The sequence below is a fragment of the Pimephales promelas genome, chromosome 12, assembly GCF_988280905.1.
Source record: "Pimephales promelas chromosome 12, fPimPro1.hap1.1, whole genome shotgun sequence".
Lineage (NCBI taxonomy): Eukaryota > Metazoa > Chordata > Actinopteri > Cypriniformes > Leuciscidae > Pimephales > Pimephales promelas.
Window position 1 is genome coordinate 24,026,171 of NC_142780.1, and position 22,422 is coordinate 24,048,592.

Consider the following 22,422-nt stretch of genomic DNA (forward strand, 5'->3'; position numbering starts at 1 on the left):
AATTTCCTTTGATCCAAGGCTTTTCAGGAAATTGAGTACATGCAACTGCACAAACCTCGCCCGATTCTATATACAGCTCTTTTAAAATAAGAACAGCTTTTAAAAGGAATGAAAGCTTTCAAATGAATTCAGAAAGGTATATTAAACTGTTATTTATATTTTACAGCTACAAGCTTCAAAGACTTTGCTTATTCCTCAGGCTAACTTTAACTGGACAATAACTTTATTCTAGAGCTGCTGTAAAGCCAAAACAATCTGTGTTCCTTTTACAGTAATTTCCTATTATCACTTTGAAGCTGCTTTGAAACAATCTATATTGTATTAAATGAAGGTGTACAGAAAAACATCCCCACTGTTGAGGTTTGAGCAATCCCATTCATGAAGCAGCATAAGCTATAAGTGCATTCTTAATTTATTTCATTTATTTGATATACTTGAGTTGGCCAAAGTGTTTTCCATTTTTTCCTGGGAGGGGGGTTGCATTAAAGGGATAAAGGGGTGAAAAAAAAGGAACTAAAATGTCATTGTTAACACTGATGTTCACTGATGCTTATGTTCAATAAAAAGCAAAAAAAAAAAAAAGTAGTAAGTAAATAGTAAGTAGTAAATGCTGAATTATATCTGCAAGATGAGAAATAGATTTAGGACTATTTGTATTAAAATAGCATTGTAGTAGTTGGTTGAGTCCCCTACATACTGTAGTGACTGTCTACCTCCAATTAAAACAGTAGCTCCTCTACTCATCAAATGTTGACAGGGTTACATGACACTTTCAAAGGGCAACAGTGTGTGTATTTCATTCAACTGAACATATATAGTTAGAGAGAATGTGAAGAACATATGAAATAATAAAAAGTCTGTGAATTTTGAATAGAGCATTTTTGTATACAGTGTACCGTTTTTGTATAAATAAATAAAATAAATACAAATAAATCTCCCTTTCTTCTGCTTTATCTTCAAAGAATCAAATTAAAAGCAGGGTCCACAGAAATATTCTTCCTCTATGTGCAGACAGCTGAGGAACTATTACATGTCACAAAACCTGATGCATGACCTCTCTAAGTGAAGCTAAGACCTTTTCAGCTTGTTTAATCTACTCTCCAGATAGCGATTTTACCATCACGTTTTGCAGAGCCGCTGAGTATGTATCGGTCCTCTGCTGAGAACAGCGTTTGAACAATGTCTTCATGGGCCTCAAGCTCCTTCTCAACTTCCAGGCTCTCAGAGTCCAACACAAAGATCTTCCCCACAACCTTGCTGAGGCTTGACCCACCACTACAACCAACCCAGACCTAAAAAGAGGAGAAATGTAATTTGTTTTTTTTTTTTAAGATCAACATCGAATGTGCTATAATGCTCTTATTTCATTGTGATATATCACTCACCAAACAAACAAAACGACTAACTTTTTATGGGGTTGGTAAGGGGTTTTTAAATTTAAGAAACTAAGTCTTTTAAGCATCACCAAGGCTGCATTTATTTGATAATAATAAAAAAAAATTGTGATATTGTGGAATATTATAACACCCATCAATATGTCCTTAAAGGGATAGTTGACTTTGAAATAATTTTTTGATAAGTTTTAGCTTACCTCAAGGGCATCCAAGATATAGGTGTCTTTGTTTCCAAAGGATTTTTAATTTTGATATTTTTAGGTCAAACCATTCTTGTCTGTCAGTCATATAATGTAGGTTTATGGGGTCCACCTCAAAGAGCATGCACAGAAAAGTCCGAATTAAACATGATTTAATGACTCGTAAATGTAAGTACACATTGATGGCCTAAGACACGAAACGAGCGGTTTGTGTGAGAAAACGGTATTGCCACGTCCAAGTGATCTAAAGGCACGGGCGCTTCGGTCTGCGCAAGAGCCGGAAATCGCTGGAAGTGATCTCTCGCACGGTTGCGGAAAAAAAAAAAATCAATTTGTCCTTCTATTGTGATTTCCTGTATATCTAAATATGTTTAGATCTTCACAGTGAAGGGTAACACTTCTGAAATCTCAATGAGTGACGTACACGCGCGAGAGATCACTTGCGGGGCTTTCCGGCGCCTGCACAGACAGAAGCGCCCTCACCCTCAGAGTACTTGGACGTGACTGTGATTACAAGAGGTAAAAACGATATAAATACTGTTCGTTTTCTAACACAAACTGCTCGTTTAGTGTCTTAGGCCATCAATGTGTACTTACTGTACATTTACGAGTCATTAAATCATGTTTAATTTGGACTTATGCTCTTTGAGGAGGACCCCATATACCTGCATAATATGACTGATAGACAACAACGGTTTGACCTAAAAATATCAAAATTGAAAATACTGTGGAAACAATGACACCTACATCTTGGATGCCCTTGAGGTAAGCTAAAACATATCAAAAATCAATTTCAAAGTGATCTATCCCTTTAACACTAATGTCCTTAGCATTATTAATGAATCTTCTCTCAAGAAAATTTGCCTTGATTTTTAGACATATAAGAGGTCTTGTACCATTAAAACATCCTACAAGTTTCATAGCTTAAAATGTCCTGCTCAATATTAACAAAGCTTAATCAAGCTCCAAAAACTTCTTGTTTTGATATTGCGGGATCTGTGACATCACACAGGCAAATACATTTGCAAATACCTGCCGCCAGAGCAAGACATTGATAAATACATCAACACACCATAGGCCACGCCACTTAAGAGCTGACATTTAAAATAGCAAATAAAACCCATTATAATAGGACAAATTGACAAGTGGAAGTGTGTTCGCTTTGACATGTCCATTTTAAACAGCTCTAAAGTAAATTTAGGTTTTATATGGATATATTTTGTATATTTTATATTTTGTAACATCATAAATGTCTTTACTCTCACTTTTGATCAATTTAATGCATTCTTGCTGAATAAAAAAATTCACTTCCCCTGATATACTTAAAGTCTACTAAATTCAAACAACTAATTTTGTACTTAATGCGCTTTAGTTACCCGGAAGTGTGATTGTAGTATACTTCGTATGAAATAAAAGTATTTTAAATACTTGGTATACGGTTTGTCAAAAACAAAACTGACCCCAAACTTTTGACTAGTTGTGCCATGAGTAAATATATTATCTTTTAACTTCATCGTAGAATAATTAATCTCTTAATTATAAATCTCTCTAAGTATGAGCATGGAAAAGTCATGAAAAAGATACCATCTACACCTTCAGACTGAGTACCTGCTTCTTTACTCTGATCATACAGGTGACCTCACTGCAATTGGGGAGTGTGACCCGTTTGGGTGGTTTGATGGGGTCAGTGGAGTCCCATATAATAAGCTCTGCTGAATCTGTAAAACTTGTCCAGATCTGTTGTCTCTGAAAAAACAAAAGCAAGAGCCTAAGAACGTTAGTTACATCCAAGCACATTCTAATTTTATGACATTCACAGCATTTAGTGGCATTGCTGACCTCTCTGGCGGTCTGTTTGTGCAAAGGCATGAAATAGCAAAGGAAAACTACTACACACTAAAACAACAAAGCTGCAACACTTTTAATACACAGATACACCATAAATCCTGCTTTATTTGTATAATAGAGTAATAATATAAGGTTTAGCTTAAAACATCTTTTCTTGATTAAATTAGACAGATCAATATATATATATATATATATATATATATATATATATATATATATATATATATATATAATGCTATATGTGTTTTAACAGTATAAAAGTATATACATAAAAATAAATATACACACACCTCCATAAGCAGTACGACTCTGCTGAAGGCACTGGCAGTGGTTTTCATATTGTCTGGGAGGGAAATCTTACAAAGCAGAGCTCCATTCGGTCTCAGCTTCATTACACAATCTCTGGCACCTTCACAAACAATAAATTAAAAGCCAAATTGAAATTAAATACAGTATATATTCAGATTAACCTCATTAATGTCAAGCAATCTGTTTGCCAGATAACCTCTGAAAAAACTATGCCAGGTTTATTTCATGGCCATCTAAATGCTTTTGTAAAATATCATATGTAAAAACACACTAGGACACTACAGTAGGCTGATGACAAACTCACCACACCATAAGGCGTCGTTGTAAACTTGAATGGACTGCAGTCTGTCACAGGACAGATGAAACTGCTTCTTCACCTTCAGAGAGGGGACGTCCCAAACAATCACAGTGCCATCTACACTACAGGAATACACCTGTGCTTGGCTTGGAGAACACATAAAAATTACATTTATTTTTAGAGTCATTTTTATTCTCAACCACAGTTGTCAAACATAAAGAAAATATCACAAACAATGCTGCCGCCTGCTGGTGAGGTTACAGTTTAATTTCAATTTCAATCAATCAATCAATCAATCAATCTATCTATCTATCTATCTATCTATCTATCTATCTATCTATCTATCTATCTATCTATCTATCTATCTATCTATCTATCTATCTATCTATCTATCTATCTATCTATCTATCTATCTATCATAAACTAAATGAAATATAATAAATTATAATAATAATTATATTAGATATAATTAAAATGCATTTATTTGTCTATATATATATATATATATATACTGTATGTGTGTGTGTGTCTGTCTATTCATGGTTAATCGATTAATTCTAACTATGCATTAACAATATTTATTTTAATAAATTAAAATAAACAATATTGTTAAAATGCATATATTACTCAGTATTTATTTATATTTCTTGTGTTTCTATTTATTTATTTGTATATTAATAATCTTCATATCTATAGATAATAAACTAAATGTATTGAAATAAAATATATATAAATATTATAAATACATTTAGTTTATTATACAAATGATATCTGCAGATAATTAATTAATAACTCACACACATGGTTTATATATGTGCATATATCATTAATTATTATTATAATGATATTATAATGACATCATTATATAAAATGATAATATTAATATATATTATTGTAACGGACCCAATGAATGTTCTGTTCTCAGGGCTCAGTTTCTCCAGGGCGAAGTCTGTGACCTCTCCATGATGCTCCGTCAGCTGTTTATGACACAACATACTTTGAGCATTGATTATGTAAATCACAGAGTCCTGAGAACCAATCCACACCTGCTCCTGGTCCAATCCCATCATGCAGTTCTGGGCACAAAAAAGACTACTATGAGATTGATGCTATCATTTTCTTTCACTCTTCCACAGATCCATAAGCTACAGCCTTTACTGTCTATGGCTACAGCCAGGAGTTCAAGACAATGTAATGCAAAGCTGCCGCAATTTTCCAATCCACAAGGTGGCATCATATACATTTTTACTGTGGCAGTAAGAAAAGTCTCAGAAAGCACTGTAACTATTAATAAACTGTCAACATGTAACAACCCAATCTGTTACCTGAAGATCCCAATATAGGAAAACACATTTTCAATGACTGCAGTTTTTATCAAGAACATTCGATATTGCCGTCAATTACTCTTTAAGATATTAAATCAAAATTGATTAACACCATCTTACCAGTCGGGAATCTCCTAAATGAATGCAGTTTTGCATTAGGGACCAACTCACAGCATTGAACACAACCACTTTCCCACAGCTGAGAGCACACCAGAGCTTAGGGTTTCCATCCACACCACTGGCACAGAAACTTAACTGGCCTGGAAGGAGTTAAAAAGAGTCATTTACACATAACAAAACATATCAAGTTACTGAAACAAAATATGTGCTACACATTCTCATTTAGGTGTTTACCAAAATATCTCTATATAAACTGTATATATGTATGCTTGTGCATTTTGTTTCAGTAACTTGATATGTTATGTGACGGGGAAGGAACAAATCTTTTTCCGAGTCAATTCATTCGTTTCGTTCGTTGAATGAACCAAACGACTCGGAAAAAGATTTGTTCATTTTGATGAACGAGTTCGAACAGGAGAGTTACAAACGTGCATCACAAAACAGAGCAAGGCGAGCATTTGAGCTTATAAAACTATTTAATAAAAGTATTAAATGAGCGATCGTTTCGCTTGATAAGACCCTTATTCATCATCTGAAATCGTTTAAAGCCCTTTGAACAGTTTGCAGTTTGCACTGAAACTGTCTTTTGGACCTTGAAGTCCATTATATGGAGAAAAATCCTGCAATGTTTTCATCAAAAACCTTAATTTCTTTTCGACTGAAGAAAGAATGACATGGACATCTTGGATGACATGGGGGTGAGTAAATTATCAGCAAACGTTTTTTTTTTTAAAGTGAACTACCAGTACTCCTTTAACGTTTATTAAATAACTATTTCATGCATGCATTACCTGGAGTGTATAGCAAGACATTGACAGACTGAGGATTCATCATGTTCTGGGATGGATTGATCTTGTGTTTCAGAGTCTCTGCGGTGGGTCTGGGGATGATCATGGGGACTGTGGAACGAAGGAAAAAGACTTTAATAAAGCTGTCCTGTCTTCATCATATAGATGTTCTGATAACACTTTACAATACAGGTGCACTGATAAGCATTAATTCATATTTAACTAATGCACAGATAATCATGAGTTAAGGTATGACTCATGAAGAACTAAACCATTAATTAATTATTACTGCATCAGCAACTAATAAAGAGTCTATATGATTAAAAGATTAAGTAATACATGAATTGCTATTAATTAAGCACATCATGTATTAATTCCTTCCTTAATAACATATTTTATTAGCTAACAGTGTAAATGAATGTTAATTACCAAAATTAGTCAACGCTTTGCACTTCAACTTCCAGTTGTCTGCTTTAATTAATCATTAGCTAATGATTTGCAAAGGTATCATTATGTTATGACTTTACTTGTTGAGGCGCATGACTATTGTGTTACCGATGTTCTTAGGTAGAGAATCAAACACATTATGGATAGAACTGCACCTTCTTGTCGCAGCTTTTCAAAATAGGCCAGTTTGGAGGCAGCATAAATGGCCTTCTGTGTCTGTAAACAGCGCACCACTGCATCCATAAGCAGGACGTTGGTCATTGCCTGCTGTATATACTGGGGGTCCTGATAACAGAAGAGATCAATGATCACAAAATAAAGTACTTTAAATTGTGCATCTGTGTTTTAAAACACCCAGTGCAGGACGCATGTGTGTGCATGTTTACCTATCTAAATGGTTGGAAATGGAAATAAACTAGCAGGGTGTAGCAAAGCGATTGTGAAAATTATTTTAAATTTAAATTATTTTGACAGCTATAAATCATCCCTAAACACACCTTTCCGTTACCATTAAAACTATGGAATGACTGCAAAGACTGTAATTGTTTTCTATATTCTACAGGATAGATCTACAGAAAACAATAGGGTTTATAAAACATATACAGGTAAATACACACAGACACACACACACACACACACACACACACACACACATATATATTAGGGCTGTGCAAAAATTAATTGTGATTAATCGCATCTAAAATAAAAGTCTGTGTTTACATAATATATTTGTGTGTGCTGTATATAATTATTTTGTATATATAAATACCTATGCATGCATGTATATATTTAAGAATTATTTGCACTTAAATTCTGTATATATATATATATATATATAAATACATAATCTAAATTATATATATATATTATATTGTATATATAAAAAATAATTATATACAGCACACACAAATATATTATGTAAACACAGACTTTTATTTTGGATGCGATTAATCGCAATTAATTTTTGCACAGCCCTGATATATATATTAACAAAGATTTACATGACCCTGCGACTCTTACACAACATCTAATACCTTATGCACTTTCAAATGAATAGTATACATACCATTTAAATTTTGGGATTAGTTCATTTTTTTAGTAATACTTTTATTCATCAAGGATGCATTAAATAGATGCATGAAAGTGACAGACTTTGACATTGTTCTTTTGAACCTTATATTCACCAAAGAATCCTGAAAAAATGTGTATCCACAAAAATAATAAGCAGCATAACTGTTTTGAACATTGATTATTATAAGAAATGTTTCTTCAGCTCTAAATCAGAATGATTTCTGAAGGATCATGTGACACTGAAAACTAGAGTCATGATGCTGACAATTTAGCTTTGCCATCACAGGAAAAAATGCTTTTAAAATGTATTAAAATAGAAAATCTATATTTTAAATTGTAGTAATATTTCATAATTTTTACTGTTTTTACTGCGGATTTTATCAGTGTAAGAGACTTCTATCAAAGACAGAACATTTGTACCACTCCAAAACTTTGAAACCTTAGTATGTATATTTAATTTTACTATTAAGTTGGTAATGAAGGGTAAATGTTTAATGTTGATTTCACATTTTTCTATTATCTTCTCAGTCTTAGATATTTCACAGCACAGGTGAACTTTACCTTATGGTTGTCTGCCATCATTCTTCCAGCCCACATCTCCTTGATCATCAAGTTCCACAGTTCACTCTCAGATTTTAAATTAGCCTCGAATATATCTTTCCTCAGGCTGGTCCTGATCTTTAGAGATGGGTTCCTTAAAAGCAGAACAGTGGAGTTCTTCACCTCCTGGGTTCACAAGATTCATAAGGTTACCTCAAACACTAACCAGTTTGAATAAAATATCACAGGTATGAACACTAACAAACCTCAATGTCCTTAAACCTAGTGATCTCAACATATCCAGGTGTGCCTGTGGTCAACAGAAAGAGCCTCTTCTGCGTCATGGCAATTTTGCCAACACCATAACTGGTCTTCACAGAGCTGGACAGCTTGTACACACACTCGTTGTTTTCCAGTTGTTCCAGGACCTCGGCAGGGAAGAAAACCTTCTGTGCTACTGCCTCAGTCTCTTGCCAGATGGTGTAAAACTCTCTGAATGTCTCTGGATCAATCTGCTTCTGCCCACCTGAGAAAGCAGAGGGAGAAACTAGATCAGAACAAATATGTTTCATTACAACGTTTATTTTAAAAAGAGAATTCTAAATATATTTAAACAATAAGACACTAGAAGTAAATGTAGAATATACAGTATATTTTTATACTTCAAGCGCATCTCTCCTGGAGTTCTTAGTTGAGCCTGCCACTTATCAGCCAATCAATAAAAAAAGAAAGGGGCTACACAATAGCCAATCAGAAAATAACACTATTGTATCTGAGTAAGATTTAACACAACAACCAATAAAAAAAAGGATATCCTGGAATTTTTCAGGTGATTCTGCTGCAACATCTTCCGAAAGTTTTGTTAACACACAGAGGAAACTACTGGAGCTCTGAGCATCACTTTGAGCACAGAGTAAGTCATGATCTCCTGTTTTAATGCTACAACAAATGTCACAACTTGTTTGACACAAACAATGACAACTTGACTGCTGTTAGAGAATGTTTCAGCCTGTTTCACTGACAACAACCTCTCAGAACAAGTAGTCTAGGCCTAGTCATACCAGCAAACATTCTCACTATTATGTGTGTATAGTAGTGAGAATGTTTGCTGGTAATCAACACACACTAATGCTGATGGACATTGAATTTCCCCTGGGGGGATTAATAAAGGCATCTACTACTACTACTATATTTTCGTTATCACAGGATGGCTGACATTTATTTTTTATTTTTTTATTCATTTAGCTGACGCTTTTTATACAAAGCGACTTACAATTGCTATACAGTATATGTCAGAGGTCGCACGCCTCTGGAGCAACTAGGGGTTAAGTGTCTTGCTCAGGGACACATTCTGTGTCTCACAGTGGATTCGAACCTGGGTCTCTCACACCAAAGGCATGTGTCTTATCCCCTGCGCCATCACCACACCTTACTGTGTATAATTTGACATATTGTCACATTATAAACATCTCTCTCTCCAAATAGGCTTAATAATTTTAATAGCACTAAATTAAAGTGTATTGCATATTCAAAGTTATAGGTCACTTTTAAAATCATGTCATATTTTAAAATTATATCCTGGCCATGGATGCATTAATCATTGCATCTGTCTTTCAATTATGTGAGGTAAAAAGCAATTAAGCATCATCTTATTTACTCTGAGAGTGCTGACAATTTGCTGAAAAAAAATCATAGAAGTTAATGGGATTGATACTGAATATGTAATGCATATGTAAAAATATAAAGGTAATTCAAATATGGTTACTGTGACTAATAGTGAATATGTAATGTAAATGTAAAAATATGGAAATGCAAATACATTGTTAAATGATTATAAAGATGGCATTGTGCCTGTTAATGCCTGCAGTGCAGTGCAGAAAATGATATGACAACAATAAGGTCTAAATATAACTGGCCCCTTTTAACAGTACAACTGCCTGTTGAATATTTTAGGTTGTATTTTTAATCATTTTGAATATTTTGGAAGTGAAATATGAAAGGTGAATATGGATTATTGAAATGTTACTAATGAAAATATTTGAAATGTTTTGAATTGAAATATTCACAGCTTAAATATTCAACCATGCTAAATTTCAGCCCATAAAAATGCAAGCCCTAAAAACACAATGCGTCAAAATACAAGCAGGGTTAATGCAAAGCATTCATTTTTTCAAGTAGTACAATTCAACAGGCTTTTTATTTCAAAAACATTTGTCATTATTTTACTTTCATAAAAGTATCTAAATCTACATTTAACAAGTTGCAACTTGCAACATCCTGACTGGGACTGGACATGCAATCACATCACTTCTATTTTGGAGTCCTTGCACCGGTTCAGGTTCCGTGTTGATTTTAAAATCATGATGCTGACATATATAAAGCATTACGTGGCCTGGCTCCACATTATTAATCCGAGTTAATAACGTCTTACATCCCAAATCGAAGACTGCGCTCTTCACATTCCAATCTGTTCCTCAAACCCGCTTAAAATCTATGGGTGACGGCTTTTTCTTCATATGCTCCTATTCTTTGGAACTCTCTAATGATTGCTTTTTTTGAAGATCAGACTTCTTGGTTTTTTAAAGACCAACAAAACATGTATTTTTTTGACTAGTTGGTTTATATATCGTTTATTTTGTGTCCGCTATAAAGGCGTTATATAAAATAAAATTTATTAATTTCCCAGGAAGTGACGAGTTTGTTCTTGAACACATTGGATGGAAACGGTGCTTTCTTCACGAATGCTTTATGCAGTATTTCAATTTTGCGCATAAGTTAACTTCACATCTTTGGATGAAGATAGTGACACACTGCATCTCAGACTTACCAACAGTGAGAGCTTCAAATAATCTCCGAGCGGTGGCCACGTCCCACACAATACCCGATTCCTGAGTACATTTCACAAACTCCTCCAGCTCCATGTTGGCCTTGGGCAGCTTGAACTTCTTCACATGATAGTCTGACTCAATATGTTTGCTCTTTTCGCCGGCCTTTACCTTACAGATGAGCCGTTTGAGCTCAGGTCTCCTCTGTGCCTGGACTCTCTCCTCTACTTCCAGAGAGTCAACCAACATCTTTACCAGCTCTCCTGGAAAAATCTCAATATCTGTTTTGTAAAGCTTCTGAAAGTCACTGAGGGCATCCAAGCAATTAGAGTTCAGCATGTTGATGAGGCCGTGGAGGTAAAAGTATCTGGCTAGCAAGGAGGAATCATCAGGTGGGGTAGCTGATATGGCTCTGTTCAACTGGTGAATAAGATCTCCGAAGTAATGGCACACGTTGGCGTAGGTAAAGACAGAAGGGAAATCTGGGAGCTGGAAGATCTTGACTGGTCTGGCTGGAGTATTCAGAGCTTTTGGGATAAGGGATTTGCAAGAATGATCAGTAACATACATATATTACGATTATTTAAATGCCATTTTTACTACAAAACTGAGCCGTGAAGATGAACAACACTACTGCAGTTATCTTACGCATTTCAGGAATGATTTTAGTTGGAGACTTCTCTCTGAGGACACTCAGCTTTTTCTCAATGTCCAGGTTAGCTTGACTTGTGCTTAGAAGTTTAGTCAGTTTAGTCAGATCCTTTTCCTTTGAGGGTCTTTTCCATCTACTGAAGAAATTAATAACAAATTATATTTCAATGTTTTTATTACATCCAAAAGATGTAATATAATATTAAAAATAATAATAATAAATTATAGTTAATAATTCATTTTTTCATTAAAAAATTCAGATACAGAATTGTATAGAAAAAAACAACACAGCTTCAACTTACTTTTGGTCATCTTTCCTAATAATACCCTCCATTCGGGTAAATGTATCCAACTTTCCATTCAAACGTTCTTTCAAGAAGGAGTGGAAAATGTGTGTTTCCAAGACCTGTCATGAAGAAAAATCCATCAGTTGTACGGTTTGGTTCTATTTCTGAAGGTTGAACACCAGATATATATTATTAACTGGAAAGTTACTTTTTTATAAAATGGTTGGTCCTCTGGCTCCCTGGTCTTGAGAAACTCATCAGTGTTAAAAACTCTGTGTTCGTAACTTAGGTAATCACTGACATCTCTGGAAAAAGAAGCATTCTTTTTTTTTTTTTTTTCTCAATTAGACGTATAGTGTGAAGAAGATTCAAATTCACTTAGCTCAAATTCAGTTCAGTTCAGGATCTCACTGACCTAAACATGTTAACAATGAGCTCCATGGTGATGTTTTGTATTTCCAAATTGAGTCTGTCTTGCCAACGTCTTCTTCGCATCCGAAACTCATTAAGATTTCCACAGGTGCTCTGATGAACCACTTCTAGGTCATAGTGTAACTGAAGACCTTTCCTTCTGCATGAAGACCCAGCAAAACAATTACAAACCTGGCAAATACATAATATGGGTCTGATAATAAGAGATTATCAATATATTGTATATTTTGATTACTCCAATATAAAGACTCTTAGACTTAGAAAGGCTGACTTTACTGGTTAAATGTTCTTACCGACTCTCGAAACTTTGAGCAGCTGTCTTTGGGGTGTCTGGGACGTCATCGCAATCACGGCGAGAGCAGGACACAGTTCCCTCATCAATATTAATCAGAATTAGGTCATTAGCTTCCTGATAAATGGACAGTGCACAAAATTTGATATAAGTAAAAACCACTATCATAAATTTCTCAACATATAAGGGTTGGCTACTAGGAACAGTTTTATAGAGATAAATAAATAAAATCCTAATAAATAAACCCAAAACATCTCATTTGAACTAAAGAAGATTTAAATTTAGGCCAAATATGTATCTGGTATTTAGTAATACAATATCACATTGTATGGTAATCCCAAAATTGCAAGGGAAAAACATACTCCTAAAATATAAAGACATTTATAATTTATTAATTAAATTGTGTGACATGCAACTGCTTTTAAAATGAAATGATTTGTCAGGGTGCCGGTCTGGGGGGGCGTTTCCCCAAAAGTCAGCTATGGTCGCAAGTTCCCTCATTTTCATCATAGTTCAATGAGTCTGTGTTTCCCGAAACCATGGTTCTGACGACAATTCGCAAACACTATCGCAAAATTGCATTGTTGGAACAACAGCTCTTGACCTGTGGTTAGAAGCATAGTTTCTTGTTAGCAAAACAAGTTAGTTTCATCTTGTAAATTAATACTCCACCACCTGTGTGACATCCTTAATTAACGTGGTTGAACAACAAATTTGCAGACAGGGGGGACAAAAAAATTTAAACTAACCAGAGCTCAAAAACAATAAAGAACAGGACAAAATTAAGAAATAACCAAATCTCAAAAACTTCAGGTAAATGACAGGAAAACAATACAGAGGCTGAATCCGAAATTGCTCCCTATACCCTCAAATATTGTGGACGTTATTGAGTGCACTCATTCTCTCCCATATTGCACTGCAATAATGAGTGAACAACCGATGTACGCTCAACAGCTGTCTGAATTCGTTCATTCCTTTTCATTCACTCCTTCAAGTGAACAGTATTAGTGGACTAACGTGTACTAGGGAATAATGAATGAGGGCGTAGGGGGCGATTTTAGATTCAGCTTAGACTAAAGCTACAGCAAGAAGAACAAGATCGTAAGGTAAACACAGATGAGGGCCAGGTAAACTCAGTGATGCAGATTCAATTCAGCACAGGATAGAAAACAAGAGGGGAATAAAAAGAGTGACAAACAAACAAAAACAGGAGCTAGCCATTAGGAGATAAGGTAACAGGTGCAGAGTAACAATAGATAGAGCACATGGCATGACAAGACAAACACCAGGAATCAGCCATGTGGTCAAGATATAGAAAGGAAACAAGACAAACAAACCCTGAGCGGATAAGACTGGCACCCTGATATGGATAGATAGATTTAATAGAAAAAAAAGTGAATTATTTAATTTTGACAAATCATTTAATTTCAAAGCAGTTACATGTCTAATTTCATGATAAATATTTTACACATAATATTATTAGTTAATTATAAATGTCTTTATAGTTTAGCAATATGTTTATCAACATGTTGTTCATTGATTGATTGATAGATATAATAAAAATGTCAACAATAGAAATCATCAAATGAGTAAACAATAATAATTTCTTAAAAAAAAACAGAAATATTAATAATATTACATTTGTTAATGTTTTTTTTTATACTCAAAATTTTCACGCCCTCTAGCAACCCTTTGCGGACTCCAGTTTAAAAAAGTCTGAACTAAAAAACACCTAAATGAGTTAATAGGAAACATTTCTTAGACTTTACCATGGCAACTTCCTCATAGTGGCTGATGTGGCATCCCATGAGGAAGGCAGTCGGAGCCATAACAAAGTCAAGCATCTCTTGGGACAGTATGGGCACCAGTGGGTGCTGCCAGCGCAAGGGCCGAATATACAGCACGAAACACTCAGCGATCAGGGTCAGTTTGGACCAGTCGGAGGAAAACAACACCATTCTCTGCTCTGTGAGTATACTGGCTATGATCTACAGGGGAACAGACACATGCAAAATTATTCCCATTTGATGTGGATCATTTTTGTTTAATCAAATAAGTTTTTGTTTTTTTATAAATATTTGCATCTAAAATGAACTGATTGTATAATAACTTTTTCCTTGTTAGAAGGAACACACACACACACACACACACACACACACACACACACACACACACACACACACACACACACACACACACACACACACACACACACACAGTGTTCATTCAAACCTCTAACAAAGAAACTACAGTTATTACCTGTAGCAGCTCTCTGGACTTAAAGCAGAGGAAGGGAAGATGCAGGTCCAGGTCAATGACAGGATGATTTTGATCTTTTTTGGATGGAAGGACGATGATTAGAGGTAGCAAGGTGAACATCTGAAAAGAAAAATTATGTAAATACAGTATACTCAATATATTATATATACATGTGTAATCACAGATCTTCTAGTGGCATTACAGTTTTACTACGTTCTCTGAATTAGCTAAACTTCAGATGCCTAAAATGAACCCACCACATGCAGCTGACCAGGAGGTGGAACTGGGATCAGAGCCAGTTTAGCAGAGAACTCCCTCACTTGCTCTTCCATTTCAGTCATTTGGCAGATTTTGAGCTGCTCTAAGAGGCTGAGGATCAGAGAGTGAAAAAATCAGCATTGACAAATAAACAACTTTGACATTTGAAAAGTGTGACATTGTGGTGGCAAGTACAGCATGAAGGCAGAATGCAGGTAATAATGCACCAATGCCCAGCGTCTCACAAATATTTTCTTTTTCCAATAGATGTGAATAATGTCTTGAATCTTGGCCATACCTGGACAGACAGTCCTTGAGAGTATTGTAATATGGGTTTTTTGATATAACACATATCGCATAAGCAGTGTAGAGTTGAGGAAACTTATATGAGGACGGGTGTCCATTCTGATGAAGTATCCCTTCCTGTATAACAGAGTTTAAAATGAAAAGTTGAAATATATTAGAGCCTTAATCAAAACTGCATAACCTGCATGTCACTATATATCTTCCAATGTAATTCATCAATGGCTTTAGTTTATTTAGATTTTTTTTTCACTAACATTTTCCAAAGTCCCCCAAATAAAAAGTTTGAATATCTAAATGCGTAAATCAAAACTCCATCCCCAGCACACCACCATAAATAATCAGTGGTCTGTTTTATTTTTGACTTTAAACAAATAAAATCCACACTGTTAGATCCAGCCCATGTCTTAAGTGGTTAACTTTTATAAAAAGGTAGTTTTGAGACCATAACTAACAAACATGACATATATACTGTAACTCGGATCGTATGCCAAACCAACAATGTCCAAACAGTAATGAATTTTAAAGTCCCCATGTAGTCAACAGTTGTATATCATTAAAACTTTGATCACCAAAATTACATATTGAAATATTTTTTCCTGTGAAAAAAAACATGCCTTAAAATAGCTTGAATGTAACTCTACACCCATGCCTCGTTTAGTATGTGGAGCCATAGATATGCAAATGAGCCCTTCCTCAACTCACACCAACTCAGAAACTTGGTTTGATTGGGTACAAGGTAGTTTATGATGTCAGAAACATCAGTGATTGCAAACTGCGTTTTTGAGACTGTCTTTTTTAAACTGTAGTTTTAAGGAGAAAATAAAACACCGCATATAAACAACAGGGGGACTTAGCATGTGATCTGTCAATACACAACCATAAAAGATAGATTTTCAAGGTAATAATAATCTGACCTGTATTGGTTTATAGTACTGGAGAACTACTCCATGAGACTGGTTTCCAACCACATCAGTGAAGACTAGGAAGTGAAACTTTTCCACCTTTTGCTCCCGAGTTACCTGAAGCCCACCTGATTTAGAAGAAAGAAATGAATATTAGTGTAATCTAATCATTATAAACTAATGTTAACGCTAGTCTGCACTGAACTATTTAACATTTACAGCTTGAATTCTTCTTTATACTGCTGTCTGTGTGCTGACCTTTCCCCCCTTCAACAGAGATTTTATACTGTTTCTAAACAGTTTAGCACAGTTTAGTTTCACCTGGAAAGCAAAGATGAGGCAGAGCCACCAGATCCGGATCTTTGGGAACACTGACATCCTCTGTGATTTCATCCTTGGGGTTTCCAGTGTTAATAACAGGCCTATCCGTTTTCTTCTTATGGCTGGAGCGCAGTAGCGGAGTACAGCTGAAATTTCCCATGGGAGGTTCAGTGACGCTATCTTTGGGCACAAACGGAGGAGCACAGACCAGTATGACCTCAGGATCGAGCCGAGGTGGACGACTTCCATCCTCCTGCAGCAAAGACTGATCACATACCGAAAAACAGAGGACATTTACACATGAGGTACCTTAAAGGGGGTTCACATCATGGGATCATTTCATGGATTTAGTTTTAATTAATCAATGTTGCTTTAATCCATTTTTAATTTGAATTACATTTTATGAGTAAAAACATACTGTATTACTAGAAAAATGGAAATAACCCATTAAACAAAAGTATTAAGACATTTCTCCTTATGTAAAACCTTTTTGACATACAGTATAGAGTTCTTTAAAATTGAGTCAAGAACTCTGTGGTTTTATATAGAGCCCCTCTTTTTTCTTCTTCAAAGAGATTACCATGGCACCTTTTACAAAGTGAATTTTTTAAAATAGCTATTTCCCATATACAATAATAAAACTAAACGGTAAGGGTTAACCTGAACATGAAACGAAAAGCTGCACCACAATCACGAATTCCATCACATAATAATATTGCCCTGTGCCTGTTTCTTCATGTCTCATGAACAATATGTTTTCTGTCTTTAGAAAGAGATCGAGTTTGTTATTGTGAACTTTTAGCTCAAAATACCCAACAGATATATTTTTACAGCATGTTTAAATAGTCACTTTTGGGGTCTCAGAAAAAAACACAGTTTTAGTGTGTATCCCTTTAAATGCAAATGAGCTGCTGCTGCCAGTGTGGAGAAGTGTTGGGTCCTACCAAGCGTGCCGCACAAGCCCTCAAAAGTGAAGCCAAAACATCTCGATCGCCCCCCTGTGACCGGTCCTAGTATAGCTCATAACCCCCGCCTCCCCATGTTTTTCAATGGGACGAGCGACCAACTAAACAATTAAATTACACTTCACATATCCTTTTTCTAAAGATAGTTTCTGTCATTTACTGTAGTTTATATCACGTTGATGTAATTTCAAGTGTTTGTTTTTAAAATAAGTTTATTTTTAGTTAGTTATGTGATGATAAAAACGGTGCTCTGACATTATGATTGAGAGCTGTGATTGACAGGTTCTCTGTGCGAGGTAGTCACTGAAGCACCAGCGGACTTTTTTCATAATGTTGATTATGTGGCTAGTAGTTGCGGGGCGTGTGCTTGCATTTGATTCAGCGCGAAGGAGGGCGCGGGCTTGATTTCGCGGATTTACTTCCTGCTCACGACTGCGCATGACTGGTCCCGAAACACGCAAGTGCGCAGACTCAGGTCCCAAGATGTCAGCGTCATATCGAGACACTGACGGCTTCAGTTCTCTCTGATGGAAAAGAGCGAAGGGGCGTCGTCCATCTTTTTTTTACAGTCTATGGGTCCCACTGAAGTGTTGAGTCCCAGCTAAGGACCCCAGCAATCCGATTGGTTCAAAGCACGTTTTATGGGTAATCGCTTTAGTGCCAGGTTACAAATAAGAGAAAATCACTTTATTATAGAAGATGTTTGAACGATAGTTTCTCGTGTGGATGTGAAAGTTTCTCGTGAGCACGTGAAAGTCTTAATATTTATATATTTTTTCCCATGATAGTTTCTCGTGAGCCCGCGATAGTTTCTCGTGAGCGCGATAGTTTCTCGTGAGTATGTGAAAGTCTTTTTATAAGTCTTTTTATTCTTGCAAAGGTCCCTTTAAGGAAATAATATCAGGATTACAATGGTTTCACTCATTTTATAAGATACGTTTTGTTTTCAACAACAGCATATAGTGGAAAACCAATCAAGGAAAACATAATGCCAAGACTAGCCCCTCCTAGTGGTCACCATATAAAACACAAAGGAAAAAAACCTTCTGCTTTGCTTCAGAGGGCCTTTATTAACCCCCACGGAGCCATTTGGGTTCATTTATGATGGATGGATGCACAATTTTGAGCTTCAATCTGTTGGTTGCAATCCATCATAAAGCTTGGGATACAACATGTATTAATATAACTCCGATTGTATTCGTCTGAAAGAAGAATGTCATATACACCTAGGATGGCTTGAGTGTGGGTAAATCATGAGGTAATTTTCAATCTAAAGTGAACTACTCCTTTAATAACTTCATAGCTTTCTAAGAATATACTGTATGAGCTAAACAAAAACTATTCTTATAAGAATGTTTTCCAACAAAATAAAGGAAATATTAACTTTCCTATAAAGCTTTCTTTTTTTTCCATCAGGCACTAATTTGCAGACTCTTAATAAGCTGCTCAGTTGCGGGTTATAGTTGTTTGAGCAGAAATGGAGGCAAAACTGATCAGGGAGAAATTTCGAAAAGGAGAATTAAAGAGCTGGTTCAGTTGCTTTTTACTTGACTTTAACAAAACATGTGACTTTGAAGGAATCCAAAAGTAATCAGATTACATTATTTTTATAATGTGGTAGATTACGTTACTGAATACATTTTTATGAAGTCATTTGTAGCTAATGGATTACATGTTTAAGGTAACCCTACCAACTCTCTTTTTCTACCTGGGACAACTCCTTCAGTTTATCATTTGAAAGTCCAACAACGACACATGCTTCCAGTAATCCTGAAGGCAGACCGTCTGCCATTGAGAATCAAAGATTGTCACTCCTGCAATACACACACACAGACACATACACACACAGAGAGACAGAGAGAGAGAGACATTATATGCTAATTGAAATCTGAAAGTAGAAAATGTTTGCTTAATCCTAGAATGTGGTAAAGACACATTAACATCTTACACAAATCCCATAAATTAGGGATAACCAACATCAACCAAACTACAGACAACTCCTAACTCAGATAGCATTTTAAAAGACCAATGATGCCAGGCATGGTTGTGGAAACATAAGAATATTATTACACACCCTGGAAAATGTGTTCGGTTACTTACGTAACCTCGGTTCCCTGAGATACGGGAATGAGTACTGCGTCGCTAGATGCTGTAATGGGGAAAACGCCTTTTTATCCGAATTCTGAAGCTTTTTTAATCACGCAGTGAAACTGCACGGCCATTGGTTCGTGCAGAGTATTAAAAAAAAATGGCGAAGCAACGGAGCTGCACGATCCTATGGCAGAGAAACCAATGCCAAGAGTTGATGAAACCAAAGCCAAAGCGTGCCAATATGGGCGTGACATCTGGCTATAAAAGCAGGCGATCTGGCATAGGATACTAGGGTTAAATTCGACTGAAGTGACGAACTGAGAGCCGCATGTGCAGCAGATCTAGCTAACGTATTAGCCCAGCATCCTCTAAAAAGACCTGACGGTGGACAAGACTCCGATTTTGAGGGAGACCGCGAGCTCCTGAACGATTCAAGCACCTGAGGTCTGAAGATGGGTCTGAGACCACCATCTTTTTCATGGGGACGAGGAAGTAACGGCTATAAAAGCCTGACTCACTCTGTGCTGGCGGGACCGTTTCTACACCTCTTTTCGCCAGTAAATTCATCACCTCAAGGACGAGAGGACAAGAGCTTCGTTGCTCCATACCGAGGAGGGCACCACGCCGCTGAAGCGTGGGGTCTACGAGGGAATTGTAGAGAGTAACCTTGTTTTATTATCCCCAAAACCCATTCTGACACTTCAGGGATGCTGTCGGTGCAGTCCTGGGGCAATCTGAGCATTATGGGAGCTTGAACGCTTGGGCAGGAAGTGTCACGTAGCCTGGGACAACTTCTCTGCCATGGTGAAGTGCTATCCGAAGCCTTTAACGGTGTGTCTGAATAGGCCGGTGGGGGAGACTGGCCATGGATCTCCTAATAGCCTGTGCCATCGTTTTAGTTAGTAGCATGCAGGGCCTAGTAGTGTGGACACTGCCTGCCCAGCCGAAGAGTAGGCCAGGTCGCATGCTTTAATAGCCAGATGCCACGCCCATTTTGGGGAGCTTTTCTGCCATAGGATCATGCAGCTCCGTTGCCCAGCCATTGGTTATTACTCAGCACGAACCAATGGTTGTGCAGTTTCACTGTGTGATTCAAAAGGCTTCAGAATTCTGAGAAAAAGAGGTTTTCCCCATAACAGGGTCTAGCGACGCAGTAGCAGTAAAATATTGAAAGGGAACACAGTCACAGATGTGTATCATAATTTTGTAATCTAATCTAATAATCTAATCTAATTCATAATCTAATTTTCCTGATCTGGAAGTTCCTGGGTTAAATTAGACTCATGTATGTTGCAAGAGTAAATTTTTTTCAAGAGCAGGCAACAATACTTTAATAAATAAAGTAGGCACAATACACATTTTAAGCACACTCAATCCACAACTGAAACAACATGCAACACTTAGATAGTCACTGCTCACCCCCCCTCCTCGTCATAAATTAACACTATTTCTGTATTTAACCTAATTTAACCTAATAGGAATAGCTGCAAAAGTGTTCATATAGCAGACCGGTAGCTGTATGAAATAGCCTGTCTAAATAGCCTCCTAAAGTTAGAGAAAACGTTTTAAAAAACGTCATCGTGTAGGCTATTCTACCCATAAAACGCTCATGTTTGCTGTAGAATATAAGAATGCACGCACCTTTGTCGATCATCGGTATTCCCGAAAGTGAAATTACACTTGGACAGTTGGAAATGAACGGGACACAATAAACACGTCCCAACAAGCGGAGCGCATGATCTACGCATGCGCTCTACAGTCAACAGGTACGTTCTCAGGTGCTACCTCTACGGTGAAGGAAAACCATACATGATTATATTTGGAGAGCAATTATTTGACATAAAAATAGCTAATTAGTTATAAACACTTAAAATATCCGTAAACAAACATTCTTAGAATTGTGACATCCAGAAATATTTTCTCACAAGAGCTTTTGATTAAACCACTCACAATACAGTTTAACGCCCAGACATTTCATGAAAATGCAGTCGCAAGTGTGTCGCAATTTACACTGTGAGTGTAAATGCAATTAATAATAATAATAAAAAAAAACATTTGAATTATCATTTTGCAACAGTTTTGCTTTAACACGTTACACATATCTAATAATTTATGTAATGCATTTTCATTTTAATGTTGCAACTTATAAAGGCGAGCGTTTCAATATGCATATTAAAACTAGTGTATGAAATGGCAAATGTATATTATATAATTTCATTTTCATTTTGCACCAAACGTTGCCAAAATGGTAATGTAAAATACAAATTTATATACAGAATCAAATGCCATTTTACAAATGGCATTGTCATTTTTCATATTACATTTCAAAATTGAATATTGCTACTGATTGCTATCATTGCTATCCAAATGCTTCCATACGTGCATTAGGTGTCACCCAGTATCCAATGTACTTGCGCCATCTAGTGGTCCATCAATGTATTTCAGATTCAACCATTAACAACGCTGTGCTGAAATTTCAAACAATAATTCAGA

At 36.0% G+C, this 22,422-nt stretch overlaps 1 protein-coding gene across 1 annotated transcript; it reads right to left on the reverse strand.

Annotated features, from left to right (window-relative positions):
• Positions 1–394: 394 nt before the first annotated feature.
• Positions 395–22,326, reverse strand: dennd3b (DENN domain containing 3b). The gene is made up of 24 exons (XM_039680100.2): positions 21,571–22,326; positions 19,547–19,652; positions 16,874–17,138; positions 16,565–16,680; positions 15,643–15,767; positions 15,344–15,455; positions 15,087–15,206; positions 14,597–14,815; positions 12,829–12,944; positions 12,519–12,674; positions 12,312–12,408; positions 12,119–12,222; positions 11,814–11,953; positions 11,168–11,692; positions 8,607–8,866; positions 8,362–8,526; positions 6,885–7,014; positions 6,286–6,393; positions 5,495–5,634; positions 4,953–5,125; positions 4,056–4,195; positions 3,733–3,851; positions 3,203–3,340; positions 395–1,292 (listed from the first exon to the last, which is right to left on the reverse strand). Exons 2-24 carry the CDS (start codon positions 19,628–19,630, stop codon positions 1,089–1,091), a joined length of 3,756 nt encoding a protein of 1,251 aa, XP_039536034.2. The 5' UTR covers positions 19,631–19,652; positions 21,571–22,326; the 3' UTR covers positions 395–1,088.
• Positions 22,327–22,422: the final 96 nt, after the last annotated feature.

Excerpts from the sequence above, each read along its gene's own strand:
- dennd3b (XM_039680100.2), bottom strand. The coding sequence starts at position 19,630 with ATGGCAGACGGTCTGCCTTCAGGATTACTGGAAGCATGTGTCGTTGTT. Across the intron at positions 12,223-12,311 it reads ACCAACCATTTTATAAAAAA|GTCTTGGAAACACACATTTT; the intron begins GTAACTTTCCAG and ends TCTTCATGACAG. Across the intron at positions 4,196-4,952 it reads GAGAACAGAACATTCATTGG|CCAAGCACAGGTGTATTCCT; the intron begins GTCCGTTACAAT and ends GTGTTCTCCAAG.